Genomic DNA, 17273 nt, shown 5'->3' on the forward strand with positions numbered 1-17273 from the left:
GGGGGAGGGGGGGGGGATAGACATGTTGCAGGGGGTAAACAGTGTACCCCAAGTACATTATTCCAAGTTCGTTTAATAAGGTTTAGTTGTATCTCTATCTCTCTATCAGTATGTGCTCGATAGGCCTATGTTTAGTTAGGTAGGGTAGGTAGGGTTTATTCGACTACTTGTAGAAACACTTAACTAAATTCGGAAAAGAGCTATGAGGGATACAATATGTTGGATAAACATATTCTTAACGCTAGAAAGCTACTTAGCGCCTATTTATGGACGTACCTAGTATTCAACTAAAATATAGACAAAAAATGGGATTTGAGCATTTGATTTGTACTCAAGACTAGACTATACATAAGGGGGGGGCGCTGATGATGGGTAAAGGTTCCTCTACAGTCCTACAGGTCCTTAGGTGGTTAGTTGTGAGTGTTTTTTGGTGAATGTGTGACTAGTATTTTCGTTGAGAGTTGGCTTATGAGTAGGATCTGCTACAGTTACGATTGTTGTTCTGGCATGGAGCGAGCATAGCGCACTGGGCCACCTCAATTGCTTGGCTGAGCTGGAGCTGGAGCTGGAGCCGCAGCTGAAGCTGACACGGAAACAGGCACTGGAACCGAAGCCAATTCCGAGTGTTGTCTGCGCGGTCAAGCGACAATATCACTGCCGGGATTGTAGCCAAAGTAATTGAGATTGAACTCATCGCTGAAAAGCACCTCCTCCTCGGAGGGTTCCACTTGGTGGGACATCTGTATGCCCAGCTCCATGGGATCGATTTCGGTGATGTAGTACTGCGAGTGGGTGAGGCTGTTGCCGCTGTTCATGTGTATGCCGCTGCCCACGCTGCCATGCTGCTGCTGCCTCAGACCGCTCTCCGTAACGACAACATCCTTGTGTATGGGATTGAGATAGTCTTCTGGTTGGAAAGCGAGAGAGAGAGAGAACAGAGAGAGCAGAGAGAACAGAGAAGAGATAAACCATGTTAGTTTATGGCTGCGTTCGATTCGATTGACTTGCACTCACCATTGTCGAGCAGCACGTCGTGGTAGGTGCTGATGATGGAGTTCACCGATTGCACCTCCACCTCGCGATGAATGCCATTAAGTATCTGGCCGGCCGTCTTGCGCAGCTCGTCATCGCTCAGCAGATCGTTGAAGGGCAGCAGTCTCTGGTGATGATGATGATGATGGTGATGCTGATGATTGGAATGATGTTGAGACTGCGACTGCGACTGCGTCTGGGACTGTGACTGCGACTGCGACTGTCCTGACGTTGACTCGTTTGTCGTTGCTGCAGCATGTTGCAGCATCTCCTGCGTGAGTGTGGCAGCTGCCACGGCTGCCTCATCGTACAGGCAGCCATTGCTCGATTGATTTATTCCCTGTGTCTGTGTCTGTGTCTGTCCCAGTTGCGGCGAGTGGCAATTATGTTGCTGTTGTTGCTGTTGCTGCTGCTGTTGCTGCTGTTGTTGCTGCTGCTGTTGCTGCTGCTGCTGCTGGAGTTGCTGCTGCTGATGCTGTTGAATGCGCTCCCGATTGATGGACTCCATTTTAAAGAACAAATCGAGCCGTTGCTTCTTCTACAAAGAACAATAAACAAAACCTCAATTAGAGCTGAGCTGAACCACAAGACTTCACTCCACTCCACTTACGTGCTCCCAGGCCAAGACATTCTCGGCGGAATCTCCGCTGGAGATGGCCCACAAGTGGCCAGCGCCCTGTGGCGCCTTAACGCCTTTCCGAAAGTGCGGATTGATGGATAGATTGTGTCGCACCGAGTTCTTCCACCGATCATCGTTTGACTTGTAATACGGAAAGCGATCGCTGCCAAAAGAACAAAGAAAATTAATTGGCTTTTTGTGGTGTTAATTAAGGAAAAAATGAATATTGCCCTAAACGCTAATACTCCATTGTTCATGGGAAAAGCAGCAACTGCCGGGGATTGGCCAGTCATTTGCAACCCCCATGCTCTGGTCATTCTCTGACCAATTGCAATTTGAGCAACGCTTTTCAGCGGCAGACGAAGCAGCAGGAGGTGTTTGCCTCTTCCGCACAGCCAACCCATAGCGGAAGGCGGAAAAGCCAATTTCCATGGAACACGTCATCGTGCAGGCACTGCGGCAGACGCGCACACACACGGACACGGACATGGACATGGACATGGACATGGGCACTGACAGGGACATGGACATGGACAGGGACAGCGGCACTGCCACTGCCACTGGCACAAATTATGCGTCGTTTTTATTCTTTTCTTTCTTTTCTCTTTTCTTCTCTCTTTTCCCTTTTCCTTTTCCCCACCCGTTTTCCCAGTCACGAACAGGCCCAGTCGGAGTCGTATGTATGGCAGGTGGAACCACCACCAAGCAGTCCAATCCCAAGCCCCCGGCCCACAACGGCCAGGCCATTTTGCCCAGATGTAAAAAGAGGAAACAACGACGACCGGAAAGGACATCGCGTGCCATGCCGGGCAGGCTCCCCACTCCGCACTCTCCCATGGGGTTGGGGGAGGGTATGGGCTGTACCGACCATTGGGTGGTGGCTCGAGTTGGTTGGGGTTCCGGGGTTCGGGGCAAAAAATGGAAAGTATTTCAAATTACGGCACAGACATGGCTCGGCGTGGTTTGGGTTGGAGGGGGGAGATGACTGGAAGACACGTGCCGCTTGTGGGGAAAGGGAAACGAAGCAACCCCCCCCCATGGAGGGATCTGTGTGCTATGTCATTGGTTAACTGCCAGTGCAACCCCCTGCCACTCCCCCCCCCCCTTCCACCGTTCATTCTACGCCCACGACGTAGAGTTGAAAAGCAATCCAAAAAAAATTTCAGCACGCGAGCCCCAAAAGAGGAGGCCTCCACACCAGCAGGGGGGGGTTGAGTGTATTTCTTGGTTTTTTCGCTTTTCTTCCGTGTATTTTCCTGGTGAGTTTTTCCTTTTTTTTTGTGCTGTTTTGGACTCATAAATGAAGTGAAATGAATTATAGAGAAATTCATGGCGGACTGACGCTCCGTCTTGTTTGGATGACTCCTTGCGGAGGGGGCTGGTCGGGGTGGGGGAGTCCTTAATGACCCCTCGGTAATGTTCTGATAACTCGCTTTACGCCGACTCCCCAGCCCAGACCTACCCAGGAATGGATGTGTGCCCCCAGATATCATTGCTAAATGCCGTGGATATATTCATATATTTTACATATATATTTTATGGTGTGTATGTACATGCCTCAAGCGATCTGGCACGCAGTCCCGTCATGACGCATCAAACAGCAAAGTCAAATGATTTGGCACTTGCAATTGCTTACGGACATAACGGGATCGGTGTAGGCATGGACATGCTCCACTCTCTCTCTCTCTCTCTCTCTTTCTCTCTCTCTGAGAAAAGGCATTGCCATACTCCACTCTCTGCTAGAGACGCAGCAGACGGGGCAGGTAAATTAAATTAGCTGCAGCCCAAGACCCAACCCCCAACCATTCCATGGCTTAGATTGGATTTTGCTGCGCTGGTCTGCTAATAAATGTATTTATTTGTACACAAATGGTACTGCTCCTGCCTGAATGGCTTCTTATAACCTTTGCAACCTTTTGAGGTTGCAGAGAATCTCAACTGAATTTCGCTACCAACTTTCAGGCTCTACACAGTCTAATACAGTTTTTCCTTAGTTCTTTAAGCTTTAAGTTATTGCCCACAAAAAGCTCCATTAAGGCCAGGCGAGCAGGCACTTGCAATATAAAATATAAACTCTGGCGCAGGCATTGATGTTGCAATAGTTTATGGCATCTGCATGTCTGTTTGGGCTTAATCATGAACTCATGGCAATCGATGGGCCAGGCCAACACAAGAAACGACATTGTACATGTGTATATGTACGTCCAGACAAACCCAGAACCATCCACACAACCAACCAATCTATCCATTCCATAACATTCCATCCCCAAAGCCATCGTCGCACTTGTCCAATTGTCAACGTGGGAGCCGGCCTCAAGCACGTACTCGCGTCGGGGCAAATCGTCAAAGATAATGGTATGTATGTATGTATGTATGTATGTGAATATGTATTCGTGGGTGGGACTTGAGTGGCTTTGTTAAGTTGCTAAAAATCAAATACCCGCAGCTATCAGCTCGAGTCATCGTTGTCAATGAATTTGACTGACTAACTCCGCGCTCAGTGGGGGCTGAGATTGGGCCTGGGTTTGGGTTTGGGTTTGGGTTTGGGTTAAAGGTTTTTTCGGCATGAAATTGTCGGAATACACGGCATGCCACACACCCACACACTCTTTATTATCAAATACATTTAGTACATATGTATGCTTGTATCTTCATTTTTGTACTGAATATATGCAAGTTTATATTTTGAGTTTCAGTTTCGATTGTAATACAACAAATATTACGAGCTTCTTTTGCTGGTGGGGTAATGGGGGTAATGGGAGTGGGCTTCTGCTCTAGTTCCTCCTGTCCAGGCCTGCTCGGGCACTGAAATGTAATTGACTGGCAGCAACACACGCCCTCGGTCTCCTGCAGGCAGGCAGCAAATCCCACCAGCCACCATCCCATTGCAGGCACTCTCTGATGAGGTCTGATAGGCTGGTCGCTCGGACTAAATGGTTGGTTCGCTCGTGTCTGGGCGTGCCTGGCACGCAATCCACCTCACCCATTCTCTCTATACATACAATATACATATATCTGTATATATATATATATATATGTGTTTGTAGTAAATATTCAAAGCGAGAGAGCGCTTCATTTTCTTTCTTTTTTTTTGTATTCTGACATGGCAGCAAGGACCCATCATCAGACTGGGCAACTACTTTTGGCTCTGCCTCTGGCTCCACAAACCATACATATATTTCGTGTAGTATATCTGAATGAGTTTTGCCAACGTTTTGTATGTGTATCTCTGCATATTTATGGCACAACGTTAGTCAGTTCATAAATTGTTGCGGCTCGTTGGCGTCCGTCCACCGTCCACCGTCTTGGGTGCCCCTTCGCCTAGCCACTAAAATACATTTTGGTGGATTTATGGCCAGAGTCAGAAACAGAACCAAAAACCAAACCCAAACCCAAAGCCCAAGTTGCCTCATTTTTGGTTCAAGCAAAATGAAAAAGTTTTTAATGGCAATTGTCGATTCTTTTATTTTTCTACGAACTGTGGGTGGGTGTACATGCGGCCCAGCCACGCCCACACAACAAAAAACCAAAAAAAATATATAGAAAATCCCAAGGCAGTTGTAATCACATGACCAATGACTTCCATCTAGGATCTCGTTCTAGCTGGCACAGAAAGTGTATTCTTTCTTCTTATATCTGACGACTTAAGGTGGAGCAATAAATCGAGGGAAGCTAAAGGAGATGCCTACAGAGAACGCCAGCTCGCCCGCTCGCCCCTTCTGTGTGGTTGTCTCCTCCTTTAATGATCCTCCAAACACAATCAGAAACAGAATGTGCAATGTGCAATGTGCCACACAAATGCTTAAGCTACAAAATAGACAAACTAATCGGATTGCCGAATCTAGAGCAGATCCTATCATTATTTTAGTCAGAAATAGGAAATTCAATTGCAGTGCGTCTACCCTCTCTCTCTGCCAGCCACCTGGCGCAGCCGTAACAGCTGATATTTGTGTGACAAGAGAGAGAGAGAGAGAGAGACATCTAAAAATACATTTTTGAAGATAATTACTAAAGAAAAGTGTCAAGCATCGTTTGCGTTAACTTTCCTGGCATTTTCTATTATTGTTTGCACTTATTCGTGATTGTTTGTTTATTATTTATACAAAACTCAAATCAACAGCGCAATTGTGAGCGCTGAACTGCAAATCTTGTGCCAAAACTGCCAACTCAGTGCATTAATGCAGAAGTAAAAAGTAATTTAATCTATTTTTATACAATTTTAAAGGATAATTGATACAATTCTGACACAGCCATAATCATTTTTATTCAAATGATATTTATGTTAATGTTTGCACTACAGCTGCTGGATCGTTTTAGGATTGTGCCCCAGCTAAGAGCAATTGCGGTTGCCGAGAGCCGCGGAGGAAGGGTGGCTTTTGTCTACATAATGTGGCACATGTCCTGGGATCGATCATGCATGATCCGCATCCCATAAACACTCAATATGCACATTTCCAATTGACCGGAAGAGCGGAAGCGGCCGTATGCCACCACTACCCAGCACTCTGCAGCACTCCCTCTCTTAACCCACTTAACCCCTTGCCACTGGCACAGGCACTGGCACTGCCACTGGCAGGTAATTGCACTCAACTCTATGCATGGGCATGGGCATGGGCATGTCAAACACCTGATACCCGGGATGCATTGATGCGTGTAAAAGGTGTAGAAAAGCCGGAAGGGACCCGAAGTCCAGACCCCAATACCAATACCAATACCAATACCAATCCCAATCCCAACCCCCGCAATTAATAATTATTGTGAGCAAATGTGCAAGCGAAGAAATTTCATGGGCAATTGCCGGGACAGGCAAAACGATTAAGCTCGGGTGGGAGCGGGGGCGGGGGCGGGGGCGACAAAAGGTTAAATAAATTGCTATTGGGTATACTCGCATGTACTGGGCATTGGCCCCTGCGCAGGCGTCAGTTATTTTTGCCTTGAATGCCACGAGGACGTGGCCATGAATGGGGTGGCGCAGTGATGGCAGTGGCAGTGGCACCACCCCCCCACTGCTCGGAGCCACAAAGTAAATTTGTGAATGGTTAATGAAAAGTTCCCCAAAAGCGGGAACTCAGCCAAGAGCTGAGACGAAACTTTTGCCAAGGAGCAAGGAGCGTCCTGGACTGTCGGCTCATTACATTTAATGAACCCGCGACCCCCCCCAAAAGGGGTATGGGTGTGTCGGTTGTCGATGGGTGGTTGGGTTGGTGCAGGTGATGGGCAAATGTCATAAATTATTTTCTTCCCCTCCGCACCAAACCTTTGAGAGGGTATGTACATTTATATAGGATATTTACACGCAACATTTTGGGCTGTGGCTTCAAATATTTACACTGATTCAGGCACCCCCACCAGCCGCACCGGCACAGGTGCAGAGCGGCAGCAGGGGGGGGGAGCGGGCGGCAGGGATGAGTTTTGTACCTTTCATAAGCGAGGCGAGGAGGCGAGGAGGGAGCCCCGAATTAATGAACCTTGAAAAATGTGTTAAAAGTTTTTCTCTCATTTTGTTTTGTTGCTTTCCTTTATGATTTGAACCGAAGAGGGGGTGGGACCGAAAGTAGGTAATGGGTTATCAGGGATGGAATATCAGGACTATAACTTTGGAAAGCAAAGGCCTAGAATATGCTCGAACATGTTGCTGGAAGAAGTGCAACTGATTATCCCATGGTGAAATAGGTAACAAGCTGACGGATTCACCACAGTGCCCTCTCACCAGGAACCCCAGCTCATGGTGAAATCATGGTGAAATTACTAATAAACGTTTGCTATCTCTCTCTAGCGCTTGCCTCTCTGAGAGCCGAGAGAGCGTGGTGAATAAACTGGTGCTCCTCCACTCAGCTGACGTTAGTAATTCTACCATGGATTATCCAGTTAAATCTTCCGGTAGAAGAATCTTGCAAGGTGAAGACCAAAGCAGAGAGCAACGAATTTATGGATAAATTATGCACTTGAATTATGTTTATTATAAGAGTTCAAATTCAAAGATTTCTCTGTGTAAAAAGGGAGAATTGGGAATTTACGAAATTTCTTTCGTTAATTTCGGCTAATAAATACTTAAAAGAGATATCCTCTGGGTCAAACACTTGACACTCTTGACCCTTTGTGCACTTAATGCTGCAACATCTGCCACAGCCACTGTTGGAAACTTTAGCAATAAACTTCTACGAGTAGCTAAGTATTTGAGACATCCTATATGTCCATATGTAGATCAGTTCCTCCGACCTCTGTGGGCATATCTTTTGGAAAGTATTTCCCAAGAGCTTCGACTTGAATCGTATGCCCCAATGGCAACACATCTTTGCCTCTTTGTATCCTAATATATCCGCATAAGTAAAAGGTTTCCGCTCTGCTCACTTTAGTTGCAACAGCAACTTGTTGCAACCAAAACCCCCTGCACACAATAACACACTAAGCAGTCCCATCAGCAAGCAAAATGCAGTTTTTCTGCCCATAAATTGTTCAAGTCAAAAACTTTTGGCAGTTTGCAGGGTTCGGTGTTGGATTTTGCCTCTCGCTGTTTGTGAAGGGAGCAAAACAGCTGGAAGAGGGGAAAAGGGAGGGTAAGCAATCAAATGGCCAGCGGGAATGCCCAGGAGAAATTCTTGAGATTTGTTTAATTGCATCCGGCTGGCGCTTCCCCAACTTAAGCCAACCCAAAAGAAGCCCAAAGCCAAAAGCAGAACCAGAACAAGACCCAACAAAATGGCGTCCATCAAGTCTACTGTGGGGGTGTGTGTGTGTGTGTGTGTTGGTGTGGGAGGGTGGGTGCTTGGGGGATTCGAGTACTTACGATATCCATTGGTATATGCCCGACACAGTCAGTTCACCCTTGTCCTCGAGGGCGTATTCGATGAGTTCCGTGTAGGTGAACGGTGGTTTCTTTGGCCTGCTTGTTTTGCGGTGGTTGGTTTCGGGTTTCGGGTTTCGGGTTTCGGGTTTTACGTTTCACGTTTCGGTGGTATGATTGGGTGGGATTTGGGTGTTTCATTCGTTCGTTCGTTGATTCGTTGGGGTTCCCATTCGGCATCGATTGGCGGCGCCACAAATGAAAAATGCAAATGGAAGAAAGCAAGTTTCATATTAGGAAAATGTTTGGCAAAGAGCTTGTAAAAAGTCGAAAGACACACATGGCAGAGAGTGGGCGAAATGAACCAAGTAATACCCATGGATAGCTCATTCTTAGATGGCGTTTTAAAGTCCTGATTTGGCCCTAAGGAAAGCGTTTCCAAGCACATACTCTGGTAAATGGATCAATTTGGATCCCAATTGGAGGGTGGAAACTTGGCAATTCCATCCATAAACAATTCTTTCCACATGCAGCCATTCATCTGACGTGTAGGCAGCTTCCTGGAGTCACTAATGATGCTGCCACTTTGGTTGCTAATTCGGACTATACTCACGCCTTGGAGGTTGTATCCTCGACCACAACATGCTCGGCCACTATCATATCGTTGCCATCCAGCTCCGAGGTGACTTCCATTACGAGCTCCTCGAACTTGCGGCCGGTCTTGGTGGAGCTGCTTATGTTGCCGCCGGCTGCAGCGCCAGCTACTCCAACTGTGGATGCACCCATGGGGGGGACGTTGGTGCAGCTCTTGGGAGATCGCTGGTCCCGCTGATCCAGCAGGCTGGAGTTGAGCGAATGATTTGAGCTTGTGGTGCATGTGGATGCGGATTGCGGCGAGTTAGAGCTGCAGGGCGATGTGCTGACAATATTTGTGGGCGTTACGGCCTCGGCTTGTCCCACCGGTTGGGACTGTCCCTGTCCCTGGCCCTGTCCCTGGCCCTGCCCCTGGCCATGGGGCGACAGATGGGGGAATTCGTCAAACTTAAAGTTGAGCAGCCACGACAGATTCTTGTCCTCAAAGTCCGCCTCCGAGCCATCGTTAGCTGTCGTAGTCGATGGCGTGCCCGTGGATCCTGACGAAGTGCGCCTGCCCGTGGGCAAAATCCGACATCCCGACTGTTTCAGTGGCACCATGAAGCTCTGTGCCGACGATTGCGATTGCGACTGCGACTGGTGGTGCTGGAGCTGCTGCTGCTGCTGCTGGGACTGCTGCTGGGAGCTGGCAAGCGGCAGCGTCGCACTCAACTGGCCAATCTCCGCCTGCAGACCAGAGTTGTAGCGATGATCGAGCTCGAGCAGCTCGCCCGTCTGCCAGCCGCCGCCGGGACCATCCTCCAGGGGTGCGCTCAGCGTGGTCGTGGGCAGCGTGTTGGGTGGGCCGCAAAAAGCGGCCGACGGCACCAGCAGGCTGCTGTCGTAGGCAAACAAATCGTTAATAAACGCAGCCGATGACTCTGGTGCCGATGCAGATACAGTCACAGCTCCAGCTCCAGCTGCAGCAGCAACGGCAACGGCAGAGGGTGCCGCGGAGCCGCCACTGGCCGTGCTGCTGGCTGCTGGTGACTCCAGCTGAAGGTGAAAGTGCAGGTCGCCGGCATCGTACTCGAGGTGTCGCTTCTTCCAGGGATTCGTCTCCAGTTGATCGTAGTCCTGGCCCAGTGCCAGCTCCTGTCCCTCAACCTCCACCTGTGACTCGTATTTGCGCTTCAAGAAGTTATATTCGCAGTCTCCAACTCCATCTCCAACGAGGTGTCCGCCGCTGGAGCTGCTGCTGCTGCTGCTGCTGTTGTTGTTGTTATTATTGTTGGTGCTGCTGCTGTTGTTGTTGTTGTTGTTGTTTGTAGCTGGACTTGGATGGACACCGGGAGCACGCACACTGCCCGTGCCATTGACGGGCATATTGACAATCATGACGCGCTCGTGCACTTCACGCGAAGCCCAAAAAAACACACACAGACACGGCGGAGGCACAGGCACAGGAAAAAAAATCAACGTTAACAGCAAGAACAACAAATAGCACACACAAAAGGATGAACAGTAAAAGGAGGAGGCTTGGAGTTCGACCTGGACTTGGACTTGGACCTGGACTGACGCTGTGTGTCTGTGTGTTCTGTCCGAGCCGAGTTCCGTCTCGCGCTGCGACTAGCCACGGAATGCGAACGAACGCTGAATGGTGCCAGGAGCAGAGTTTAACATCCAAAGTTGGTGCTCCCTTGTGCTGCGCCTGCGCCTGCTGGCATATCTCTCATTACCCCTGCGCACTCAGTGAAGCACAAAGCCAGTCCGGGTATCCATGTGGACTAGCCGCGTACTCGCTCGCGCTGACTGGGTGCTGGTTCTGCTTGGTCGCTCTTTGGTCGCCATAATCGAACATGTGCGTTGTCCGTTGGCCGATTTTATTCGGCGTGTTGACAGCGTGTTGGGCCCCTGTGCAGCCATTCAAGCGTCTAATCGCCGCTTTAGGCACCCTGTGGAACAGCTACAGGATCGGATCGGTTCCAGGCAACGCACAAGTGCTGCTGGAGCTCAGCCGGCCCTGATGTGCATGGAAAGGGAATGGCATTTCAAACATTTCCAATTAATGCATTTCCAGTAAAAACTCACCGTCTGGGTGTGGGTCAGGATGAGCCTGAGAATGTCGCCGGTGGGTGGAGGGTAATTGCCGTAATAGAATTTTCAATAATTTCTGAAATGCAAAATAAGTAAATGCCACACGATGTGACGCTAGTTCCACAAAGAAATACATAAGCAAATCTGTTATGTGCCTTAAACTGAACATTTTTACCCACTTAACAGATGGGAAGACAGCAAACATCGCTCTTGTTCCATGCAGCAACTAATAAATCAACCATTTGAGAGTGAGATTCCTTCGAAAGCTGCCTCAAGTGAGGCATAGAGAGTGAGAGTTTGGGCCTAGCCAGTCTTCCAGCAGACGCAATTAAATGAGCTTCCATGGGATTCACAGTGCCGAACGTTACTCTATGTCTCAAGGGATTTATCATCATCCAGACCCATGACGTCAATCCATGACACTAGTAAAATATTTAATCATTTACTTGTGCAGCAGCTCCGCTTGATAGATTTGCCCACCTTCTCTCTCTCTCTCTGTGTGGCTTAATGAACGTTCTCGAGAGAGAGGCCCAATGTGAGTCACTGTGAGTGCCGTCAGGCCTGTTATCAGCTTCAGCTTCAGCTTCGATTGAAGCCTTTCCATCATCAAGAGAGCGCCTGTAAATCGTTCGAATAAATGTATATAAGAGTGTGTATAGGGGCATAGGGGACATGGTACTTGCTTGAACATCAACAAACTCTGGGAAACATTTGTCGTTTTCGCGTGTACTTTGTGTGTGTGTGTCTCGGAAATGCCGCAAACAATCAGTTAAGTTAGCAACCTGTTTTTGAGTTGGTTGAGCTGCTCAGCCGCCTGCAATGACAGTGGCAATAAAGAGCCCCGCCACAAATGAGTGTGAGAAGAGAGCGTCAGATGGGTACGGGAGTCCCCCAAATGGATCGCATTGGATCAGAGTTCGAACAGCTTGATAAATACGCTTGATAAGGCACCCGTTCGGGCAGTTCGCATCCGTCGCTAGTCATGTTTGCCACTGCTCGTCTTTGCACGCTGTTTGTCGTGGCCGCTGCTGCGCTGATTGTTGCGGTGGTGGCTGGTGGCTCCGGTGAAGCTCGCCATCGGTCTGATATTTGTCCGCAGATCAAGTTGAAGCGGCAGTGGGGCGGCAAGCCCTCGCAGAATCTGCACTATCAGGTGCGTCCCATCCGCTTTGTGGTTATCCATCACACGGTCACCGGCGAGTGCAGCGGATTGCTTCAGTGTGCTCCGATTCTGCAGAGCATGCAGGCCTATCACCAGACGGAGCTCGACTTTGACGACATCAGCTACAAGTAAGCATAAACAGAGACATCAGCTGACACACTGCAACGCTCCATATCCCCAGTTTCCTCATTGGCAGCGATGGGATCGTCTACGAGGGCACCGGCTGGGGTCTGCGCGGCGCCCACACTTACGGCTACAACGCCAAAGGCACGGGCATTGCCTTCATCGGCAACTACGGGGGTGAGTTGCATTTCTCTTGTATTTTCACCGGCTGGTTATTGATCTTCGATCCCCTCCCTTTTTTATAGAAAAACTTCCCACGCCAGCTGCGCTGCAGGCGGCCAAACAGCTGTTGGCGTGCGGCGTAAGGCAGGGGGAGCTGAGTGAGGATTACGGATTGATTGCAGGATCGCAGGTGATCAGCACACAAAGTCCCGGCCTGACGCTCTACAATGAGATTCAAGAGTGGCCACATTGGCTCTCCAATCCATAAAAATTACAATTTTACAATTTCGCGAAGTTTTGGCGGACTTATCGATTGCAGTAGGTCCGTGTCGGGATGCCAACTCGGCTTATTAGCCAAACATTGCTTGGCGTCTACTTCGTTTTAACTTTTTCTTTTAAATGAAACACACAAACTAATTAACTGTAAATTAACGCACTCTTCTGTAACTCAATTAAACAATTAAACTAGAGTTAAACTAGAAAGATAAGCACTGATATCGATTTCAAGTCTAGCTTGCAGCGCAGCCACCTTCATGCCGATCCTTTCTTCCGCTTGGCCATTTCTACAAAAGTAGTGAACCAAAACAAATCGACGAAGTTGAGAAGCATCCGAAAAGCGATCAGTCCAACGGCCACAAAATGTCAGACGACAAGAATAATAATTTGCTCAAGCTTGAGAATTTTGTCCAACCGCTTATGGGGGCAAACTGCTCTGAATATGCAGTGGCCCATGCAAATGTGAATGTGACGCCGTTTCGCACATTCGCAGAGGTTTCGATGCTGCCGGATATTGTGCACAGGATGAGGAAACTGGGCCTGAACCGTCTGCAGCGGCTGCAGAGCTATGCCTGGCCACATATCCTCAATGGACCGGGTCACGGTGTGCTCATTGTGAGTGCCCCACGCAGCGGCCGCACAATGGGATATGTGCCGCCGATTTGTCACGCTGCCAGTACGACTCTGGCCGCAAATCGCCAGAAGAGAGAAATGGCGGATGACTTGTTGAATATCTCACATGGAATTGGACCCATTGTTCTGATTCTAGTTCCAGACGTGGCTCGAATGGAGCAGGTGGCCGCCCTATGCAGAGCACTCATGCCCCAGGATGAGACCTTGGAGGACTTGTCGACCATTAGGGTGACAAAGGTGTTGACCGTTCCATCGGAGTGTACTGTCACATTAATGGGCGCGTGGATCAGCGAAATAGGCATCTTGGTGGCCACCCCCGCCCGATTTGCCAACGCATGCCGGCAAGGGGAGGGCCTGCTAAAGCTTAATCAGCTGCAGATAGTGGCCTTCGATGACGTGGAACTGATGCAGCAAGAGGAACTGAAGCTGGCCCAGCAGTACATTCCAAGCATGACGGCCAAACATAGTAGGCCAATACGCAAAGGCTCCCAACATTATCCACGTCCACAGGTGCTGATGGTTTGCCAACACTTGACTCCATCCCTGTTTGCTCAGATGCGGCGTTTCAATCAATATCCGTGCCTGATATTTGGCGATCTCCTGGAAGCTGCTCTCTATGGAGGTATGCGATTGTTGGTCAATATGGTCGGACCCAAGGACAAGGTTGCTGCGATCGTAAATATGCTTCGTCAGCGCCCGCCGGAAGATTATCGCACCATAATATTCTGCGATAAGGATGTGGAAATGGCCCAGCTGGGTGTGGCCTTAGCGGAGTACGGATACCAATGTCTGGCTTACTACCAGACCATGGATATGGAGCAGCTCGATAAGGTATGCAGCTGGACGTGTGACAGTCGGGGCGTCATCTTTGTCTGCACCGACAACTGTCCCGAGTTGAGGATACGCAATGCGCACACCATCATCCACTACAACATGAGCAGCTCATGGAGCAGGTTCAAGAAGCGTTTCATGTTTCTTTCCGACAATGTGGCCAACGCCCTGGAACCTTCCAAGGCACCAGCCCCTCCGACAGCCACTGCAAAGGATCAACGGATCCTGGATTCGCTTGCCCTGTTGGATGAGACAAATGCCAGGCAGCTGCCACGTCTGGTTGACTTCATGCTGCTCCGCAACAAAGTGGATCCCAAAATCGTGGAGATGGCTGCTCGCATCCGAAAGCAGTTAAACATGACGAAAACAATCGCAAAGCCAATGTGCGGGGAGATCCTGAGCCACGGCGACTGCTGGAATACCAGATGCGAGGATCGTCATTATCTTCATGAATCAGATCGCCGTTCATCGGCTGTGCCCTGTGAGGGAGACATTAAGGTCAACGTGGTCCACGTGCACTCTCCGGGACACTACAGCGTGATCGCCTTCGAGCACAAGCCCATGGAGGGTAAATGGTACAGTCTAAACCCTGACCGTAATTTGCCGGCTCTGATGAATATAAGGCTCAGTGGGGATAAGGCGAAACCACTACCGCGCTACTGGCCACCGAGACACCAAGCCGTGTGCCTGTGGAAGCCCGAGCCTGGGGCAGTAGCTGGCTATGTCTATGAGCGTGTCCGGGTGCTTAGTGTGCCACCCATTGAGAATGAAAATGTGTACCAGTCGTCCATCATGGTGCTCGTCCAGGCAATGGACCATAACACGCGCCGTTTCGAGACCAAGTGCAAGTCGCTCCATATCTGCCCCGATGAGTACGTCAACGAGCCGCCGTTGTCCATTGACCTGCGCCTGCTGGGAATGATTAACCACATGGGTGATCGGTACTATGCTCGCGTAGACGCGAATACGGTTGAAAACTGGCTGGATAATGCGCCCAAGGACCACTTCGTCCAGGCCAAAGTCGTCTTCTCCACTTCGCACACGATCTTCGTCTCATGCATGGCGTCCATGGTCTATCTTAAGTCATTGAAGACATTCAATCTCCACTTGAACCTGTTCAGAGCCCAGATCGAGGCCAAAATGAGCAAGCGATGTGCCGCAACCAAAGCGAAGATTTTGAAGTTCTTTGAGGAGCTTATCAAGCTGGACGATCCCACGATTCCCCAAGAGCCACCAGAACAGGAACAGGAACATGCACAGGAACAGGAACAGGTGGCCAATGGGCACAAAGACCAGCACATCGTCGAAGACATGGGCAAGTGCTCACCCTCAGAACAAGACGTTTGGCCGCAGGCCGGGTTAGAGTTTGTACTGGAGGCCCAAAGGCTTAAGATGGATCTGGAAGAGACCAACGGCATGCTGGAACCTAAGCAGAGTCAGAGACCTGCAGTGCCTGTTGACCAGGAACAGGACCAGGACCAGGAGCAGGAGCAGGAGCAGCCTGAAGAATCAGAAGCTTCCGATCTGAAAGTTGTACCAGTGAAAGATTTTTACGACTGCTTCATGAGATGCGAAGCGCTGGATCGCATCGAGGATATGCAAACGGCCACTCGCTCGACGGCTTCGAATAATCGCCATCAGATGTTGACTGAAGCCCCCACAGTCCAGCCCTCGAAGGAGTCCAAGAAGAAGTCGCAACAAGAAATAAACAAAAAATCAAACGGCAAGCAACTATCCACCAATACAGGAATAACAGCGAGCAATGCTGCTCTTATACTCCAATCTGGATCGCGTCCCAATGTCAAATACTTCCAGACACCCCAAGCCCTCCATCTGCAGGTCACGATGGTCGATGAAAAGATGTCCTACAAGACATGTGTCCAACACGGAACCTGCATTTACTTCAAGGCCATCCCGGCAGATGGACCTGTAGATGGATCTGGAGCCTCCACTTGCAACTTCAGTAGTGTCCATGAGTTCTTTGTAAACACACGCATGATCCTCAAAGGCATACAACATGCCATGAGGGGGCGCACTGTGTACATTGAGCTGCAAAAGGTGAAACCAGGCTACCATCCAACACAATTTGTTCACTTGAAGTTCTTTCAACCGAACTACGACAAGATTGCGATGGAGGAAAAGTGGCACCTGCGTGAGAAAAACTTCCTCAAACAGTTGATGAAGGATCATGGATGGGGTGTGCTTAAACACTCTGCGTGCGCAGAAAGCAGCGAGGAGCCCGTGTCCGAATCCGAATCGGAGGATGGTGTGGAGCGACCTGAAGACTACAGGAAGATTCACATGACATAAACGTCTGTAAGTTATGCTCACAAATGTTTAGTAACTAACTAATAGATTCATTTAACTTACTCTCGACCATGCACTTGGACCGTGAATCGTCAAACGAGGAAGAGCATGAGCCACGCAGCATGAAATAGATGGCGATTCCAAAGTTTACAATTACTTCCAAATCTGAAGTATCTTTGCATGCCATAGCTAACATATTGATAACGCAATGTGCACTTGACACTTGCGACACGCAAACGCATGAATAAACCAACCTCATAACAAACAATTGTTTGCCAAACTCCTGTGTGGGGTATTGGTCTCTCAGCTTACAAATGTCTAGAGCACTACAGACAGTCAGTCCCACCCAAGTGTGCTTCCCCGAACCCCAAGGGTGGTACAGCAGAATCTCGCAAACTAGAACCACATTGTGGGTTGATTCTAATTTCTGAAAATTCTAAAAATGGACAAAATGTTAAATATTTGATTAATTTAATACAAAACCGTATAAAATTTCATTCAATTCATAAATAAATATATTTAAATGTTGTCCGTTTTTTAACTTAAATTGTTGTATATTTTATTTTTTGAGCTTAAGTCATCAACTGACATCAACCTGAAGCAGCAAACACATGCATCAATTACACACCACAAACAAAATCTCGGGGACAATTAGCAAAGCTGTGCAGGCAATG

The 17273-nt window shown here is 49.0% G+C and overlaps 3 protein-coding genes across 5 annotated transcripts; 2 read left to right on the forward strand and 1 right to left on the reverse strand.

Moving 5' to 3' along the window:
* Positions 1 to 23: 23 nt before the first annotated feature.
* On the reverse strand, positions 24 to 11190 carry LOC117590980 (alpha-protein kinase 1). Of its 2 annotated transcripts, none has more exons than XM_034284053.1 (6): positions 11100 to 11190; positions 9049 to 11031; positions 8439 to 8534; positions 1643 to 1814; positions 1015 to 1570; positions 24 to 907 (listed from the first exon to the last, which is right to left on the reverse strand). In XM_034284053.1, the coding sequence occupies exons 2-6, from the start codon at positions 10404 to 10406 to the stop codon at positions 639 to 641; spliced, it is 2451 nt and encodes an 816-aa protein (XP_034139944.1). In that variant the 5' UTR covers positions 10407 to 11031; positions 11100 to 11190; the 3' UTR covers positions 24 to 638. The 2 variants fall into 2 exon arrangements, with proteins under 2 accessions (XP_034139944.1, XP_034139945.1); XM_034284054.1 differs by having other exon boundaries at positions 25 to 904; positions 11100 to 11189.
* Positions 11191 to 11967: 777 nt separating this feature from the next.
* Positions 11968 to 13035, forward strand: LOC117591015 (peptidoglycan-recognition protein SA). The gene is made up of 3 exons (XM_034284101.1): positions 11968 to 12395; positions 12449 to 12567; positions 12636 to 13035. Exons 1-3 carry the CDS (start codon positions 12088 to 12090, stop codon positions 12818 to 12820), a joined length of 612 nt encoding a protein of 203 aa, XP_034139992.1. The 5' UTR covers positions 11968 to 12087; the 3' UTR covers positions 12821 to 13035.
* Positions 13036 to 13088: 53 nt separating this feature from the next.
* LOC117590976 (putative ATP-dependent RNA helicase BoYb) lies at positions 13089 to 17042 on the forward strand. 2 transcript variants are annotated; one of them, XM_034284049.1, is made up of 2 exons: positions 13089 to 16608; positions 16701 to 17042. In XM_034284049.1, the coding sequence occupies exon 1, from the start codon at positions 13192 to 13194 to the stop codon at positions 16600 to 16602; it is 3411 nt and encodes a 1136-aa protein (XP_034139940.1). In that variant the 5' UTR covers positions 13089 to 13191; the 3' UTR covers positions 16603 to 16608; positions 16701 to 17042. The 2 variants fall into 2 exon arrangements, with proteins under 2 accessions (XP_034139940.1, XP_034139939.1); XM_034284048.1 differs by having other exon boundaries at positions 13089 to 16601; positions 16698 to 17042.
* Positions 17043 to 17273: the final 231 nt, after the last annotated feature.

Source organism: Drosophila guanche, unplaced genomic scaffold, assembly GCF_900245975.1.
Source record: "Drosophila guanche unplaced genomic scaffold, DGUA_6, whole genome shotgun sequence".
NCBI classification, from domain to species: domain Eukaryota; kingdom Metazoa; phylum Arthropoda; class Insecta; order Diptera; family Drosophilidae; genus Drosophila; species Drosophila guanche.